The sequence below is a fragment of the Bison bison genome, unplaced genomic scaffold, assembly GCF_000754665.1.
Source record: "Bison bison bison isolate TAMUID 2011002044 unplaced genomic scaffold, Bison_UMD1.0 scf7180017864167, whole genome shotgun sequence".
Lineage (NCBI taxonomy): Eukaryota > Metazoa > Chordata > Mammalia > Artiodactyla > Bovidae > Bison > Bison bison.
The window spans coordinates 1,578,874-1,584,509 of NW_011494739.1; the positions used below are offsets into that span (position 1 = coordinate 1,578,874).

The 5,636-nt window shown below is 41.6% G+C and overlaps 1 protein-coding gene across 1 annotated transcript; it reads left to right on the plus strand.

Annotated features, from left to right (window-relative positions):
• The first annotated feature begins 304 nt into the window (after positions 1 to 304).
• Positions 305 to 5,406, plus strand: DEFB116 (defensin, beta 116). Its single transcript, XM_010841886.1, has 2 exons — positions 305 to 362; positions 5,162 to 5,406. Exons 1-2 carry the CDS (start codon positions 305 to 307, stop codon positions 5,404 to 5,406), a joined length of 303 nt encoding a protein of 100 aa, XP_010840188.1.
• Positions 5,407 to 5,636: the final 230 nt, after the last annotated feature.

Here is a 5,636-nt window from a genome sequence, read left to right on the forward strand (position 1 = left end):
ATCTCACACAAAATGCCAGCTGGTTCTCATTTGCCTTTATTTTTTCTGACTGGAAAGGAAATCCCACTTTGACATGGGTGCTGCTGGCAAATCTTCCACATTTACACAGAGTGCTCAGCCTAGACATGGGATATGTGTTATCCTTCTGCCTGGCTAACCCCAGGTATGTCTCATCTCTTTTAGTTCACTGAACACAAACCTGGCTCATTTCCAAAACTAATAAAGGGAGGGCCTTGTCCTACTGCAATGATATCTATTCAGTCCCCTGCAACACAACCCTCCATTCTCTCTGGATATATCAGTCATGAAGCCTTGTTTAATGACCATTTCCATCCTTCTGATCTTGGTTCATAAGACTCCAGGTAACTCAGACCTCTCTCAAAGGTTCTGGGGTCTTGCTTGTGCTGTTGGTTTCTTGGTAACTTCTGAGATGACTCCTACTCACATATAATAGGCACTACCTAAAGCCTTTTCTGGTCTCAGGTTTAGAATGTTACTCCCAAGATTCATCTCATGTCAAGATCGCCCTGGTTTTGTTCTGCCAAAACAAATTTAAGATTGTTGTTCTTGTTGTTCCTGGGATAGTGAAGTGTTGAACAAAGAATTTCAGATAATGCTATAATTGGGATGGAAGTTTGATTCATGGATTTAGTGTGAGAGATTAGATCCAAGTTGGGGAGCTATAGGAGGAATCAATGATAATTTGGAGTTTGGAGAGTGCATTGTAGTGGGGATAGTATGTGACCTTAGAGATAGAGGAATATTGAAAAAATAAGTGGGGATCAGCAGGGGGTGAGCAATTCTATAAATTCTATAAATGAATTGGGCTGGACTAATATTTTGCTGTAGTCTGGAGAAGGAATGGTGGTTTTTTGTGGTTTTATTATTATTATTATTATTTTGAGCTGGGATGAAGTTGGGTAGAACTGGGAGCTAGGGTAGAGTGAAGTTCATAGTTGAGCTATATTTTGGATTGACACTGTAAATTGGGGTTGAATGGCTTGGCCAGTGTTATGTTTGTGTTAAGTTTTATAACTGAACCTTAGATCGGTATTCAGAAGAGACAGGGCTGGGAGTTTTAGGTAAGTGTTTGGTTCATGTAGGTGTGTTATTCAAGCAGAGTGTATGCAGGCTTTATCTAGGAAGAGGTTGGCTTAGCCTGAATTTGGCAATGAATAAAGTTGAGTAAGACAGTCAAATTTATCACAGCAGAGCTGCATCTGTTTAAATGGGGAGGACAGATGCTGGATGGAAAATAGGCAGTAATATTTTCAAACTCTTTTTTAAAAAGTTTCTTGCTTATGATTTTTCAGGGGCACTGAAGAACAGTAGATATAACTGTAGGCAGTGAGGGGATAAATGAAATCAGGAGGCTGGAATGTCTTCAAGGCTCTCCCGTAAAACTTTGGACAGTACAGAGAGACAAAGCAGTAGTCTCAACCCAACCCTATAGAATATCAAGGCTGTCTCTCCTTTCTTGGGATTGAATTCAGAGTCAATGTGCTTAGTGTTTCTCCTCTTCCTCTTTTCCTCCCTCTCCTTTTTCTTTCCCCCCTCTCCTTCCCTTCCCCCTATTTTTCCTGCTTCTCACTTACCTACCCCTTGTTCCCATCCTGTTTCATCCTACCTACTTGAAATTCACTTCTTCTCATGTTTGTTAAAGCTCAGTTTCCATGTTGTAATAGCAGAAACCACAGGTGGGTTTGCCCCCAAAAAAGCAACAAAAAAGGAAGGAAGGAAGACAGCCTGGAAGACAGGACTCTATGCTTCAAAAGTTGTACATAGCGTTGTTTCTTTAACTGTTTAAAACTTTCACCTGGCAGAATTAATGGGCAGGAACAGTTCTGTACAAACTTTTCTGGAATAATCAAAGTCATGTTTTCCTTTCATCACCTTCAAACATATGCATCTGAAATTTAACTTTGTGAAAGCTAGGACTCTGTTTTAAAATTCTGTATTATTGGTATTTATCTGAGTGCTTTGTACAGAGCAGATCCCGATGAATGTTTACTTAGTGAATGGACATATAAATGACTTATGTCTAAAAAATATGTGTTAGTAGGAAGAACATTAGAAGGTGGATGGAAGAGAATCATATTTAGGGAGCACACACGGCAGAGAAATCACTTATCATATTGATTCTAACTCTGGATGGAGTTCTTCAGAAGAGTTAGGAACATAAGTGGTGTTTTTTAAATTTATAATATTTAACTTGCTCTTAAACAAGTCCAGTGTAGGAAAATGAGCTGGGCAACATCTATGGGTGAATATGAGGTCAGCAGGGTTGTGTCCCTCACTTAAGGAAGAGCCCTGAAGAGTGTTTTCTGGGAAACTCTAGGTTATTACAAAGTATGACACATCTAATTAACCTCCTTCTGCACAAACACAGTTGAAATTTCTTGATCAGGTGCAAACTCTTCTGTTCCCATTTCTTTCATGGGGAGACTCAGGCTAGAGATCCAGAGATCAGGGACAATGCTGGCATTTAAGACCAAGTCTCTTCTGACTTCAATTTGAAGATGGAAGGATCATCAACAGTGACATTAACTTGACGTGAGTGTTATTATGCTTCAGGGCAATACAGAGTCAGAACAGCTGAAGGAGTGAGAAGCTATAATGGACTTGAGTTTGTGCAAGCTCCAGGAGAAAGTGAAGAACAGAGAAGCCTGGTGTGCTGCAGTCCATGGGATCACAAAGAGTCAGACACAACTGAGTGACTGAACAACAAGTAGAATTCTCCTGGGGCTGCCTTGACCTGATTTTCATAGGAAACATCGGCTTGCCTGATCCTCTTGATATCTATGTCCCTATCCACTCTCTGGTGACTAGAAAGAGAAGATCTTGAGTGTCTTGCCTTCTATCCAATGGATTTGGGAGAAGCAGGAAGTCCTCCAGTTCAGATGTTGGAAAAAAGAGGGTAGATGTAACTGGAAAGAACCCCCGAAGCGCCTTTCCTCCTATAAGTAGGATGTGCCAAAAGAGAGATTTCATGATGAGTGTGAGGGCCACTGTAGGAAATACATTGGTACCATAATGCTGGAGCATGGATGAAGGGGGGGCCATTTTTTATCTCCTTCCTTTGGTTAACCAGCAAGCTGGCTGACGTAGCAGCAACTGAGTGCCTTCTCCGGGTCGAAGTGCCCATTTCTGGTGCAGTTTATACATATGCCAGCACCCCAATGCTATGGGAAATCTGCCACTGAGGCATTTTTCTTCATTCCTTCCCCTTCCATTCTCTTACCTCACCTATACCTGGAAAATTTTACTTTTTCTTGTCAAAAAATTAATAAGAAACTTTTTCTTTGCAGGAAATAACATCAAACTTGCTTTTCCTGATTTTTATTAATGTGGGTGGGCATTGGACCTCTGCATACATAGCACTGAATGAGTGCCTTGGTGCACAGTGAGTGCTGATAAGCTGATGTGGAAGAGGAGAGGTGAATGGTTGCAAAAGTCCTTGAATGCTAAGCTATGGATTTTGAACTATCTGTTGAAAGCTGTGGAAGGCCTTCTGCCTGCAGATGTCATGCAGGAAGATGCTACCCTCTCCTAGAAATCCTATTATAAAAGAGGCAATGTAATACAGAGAAGGAAGAGCATGGTCTATCATGTAGACCAGAAATTGGAGGCTTCCCTGATGGCTCAGTGGTGAAGAATCTGCCTGCAATTCAGGAGACCCAGGTTTGATCCCTGAGTTGGGACGATACCCTGGAGAAGGGAATGGCTACTCACTCTAGTATTCTTGCCTGGAGAATTCCATGGATAGAGGAGCCTGGCAAGCTATAGTCCATGGGGTTGTAAAGAGTTGGACATAACTGAGCGACTAACACCATGAATGTGATACAGAGAAGAAAGAGCATAGTCTATTGTGTAGACCCGAAATTGAAGTACAAGCTATGGAAATGTGGACAGAACAATGTTCTCTTTGAGCCTCAATGTCTTCATCTAAATGATGGCGATAACAGAAGATTTGATGAGGGTTCAGTGAAATGTGATTTGCAAAATGCTTGATATATTGTAGATGCTGAACATATATGGTCGTGATCGTTAGTATTATTTTCTTTCTAGCAGTTCCTTTGTCCTTGGGAGATCCAACAGGTAACTAATTCTGAAAGCCACTCAGCTGGGTCTGACTCTTTGTGACCCCATGCTATACAGTCCATGGGATTCTCCAGGCAAGAACACTGAAGTGGGTAGCCATTCCCTTCTCCAGGGGATCTTCCCAAGCCAGGGATGGAACCCAGGTCTCCCACATTTCGGGCGGATTCTTTACTGTGTGAGCCACCAGGGAAGCCCTAATACCACTTCATGACTTATATTTACAGAATGCTGACAAAGTGTCAAGAACTTTCTCAGCTGAAGAGCCTATATACACGTGCACATATCTCAATGACTAATACATAGCTATCACTATTCACAAATGGGCTTTAGCCATATGTGCAAAGTGTGTGATAGATGCTCACGTGTATCCACACGTGTACATATACATGTGTACATATATGCTCAATTTATGTGTGAATGTGGATGTGTGAGTAAAATGAATTGTGCAAGTGTGCCTCTGTGTGTGCTGCCCATGTACATACAGTATCTATTTCTGTGGGGCCAAAGTACAAAGAGAGACATGTATATATTTGCTCAAATGTTTCAGACTACAAAGGTGTGCAGCTGCTCAAATAAGTGTTCTTTGCCTCAAAGTAGGTGCTGGTTAACTCTGATGAGACCTGTATGTGAGGAATATACATCCAAATGAGCATTTGAAAACATGTCCAATACATGCTCCCAGTGGCAGTCTTGAAATCCTGGACCCTCAAGAAAAGACTTTCATATCAACCACACTACCTAATGTTTAATTCCTTCTTATTATGTGCCTGATACTTTTCTGAGCATATGATGTATGTTAATTTATTCATCATAAAATTATTAAGAAGTTGGCTCTGTTACTATGCCCCTTGTGAAGATGATGCAAGCGTGAGCCAAAAAATGGAGGTAACCTTGCTCGAGGATGAAAAGCCACGATGAAAGAGTCCAGATTTGAACTGAGATGGTTTTGACTCCATATCCTATGCTCTTAATATTTGCAGGTCTTGTCTTTAAATTACGCCTCTCTACTCCTATTATTACCACTGCTGCATAGAAATTAATATGGCTGTGTTTTTCCCAGGTGGCCTGTTCAGACCCTATTATGGCAAGAGCCAAGAAGAGTCTTGGAATCCATGCCAGCTTCACCAAGGCACATGCCGAAATGCCTGCAGAAAAAATGAACTTCAATACTTAACCTGTCTAAATCACGAAAAGTGCTGCCTAAAATTTTTTGTGAAAGTGCAAAGTGCAAACAATGTGAAGCAGGAGTCTAACTCCAACCCCAGTTTGTCAGTTACAACGCTTTCAAACTATTCTCAGATTTGAATGTCACCAACTTTACCCCCTCCTGGGGTAGTTCTTCTCCCGTCTGGAACATGCTTCCCATAAAAATGCATTCCTTCTCATGCGTGTGTCTTTCATCTGTGAGCAGTCATTATTGGACAGGGGAAGGTTAGGCTGGGGGCTGGGGAGACATGTAGTGTAGGAAAGCGCACTGACCCAAGAAGCAAATAGGATGCTAGGGTAGCTCGGTAGATATTGAAGAAGGGAGGGGA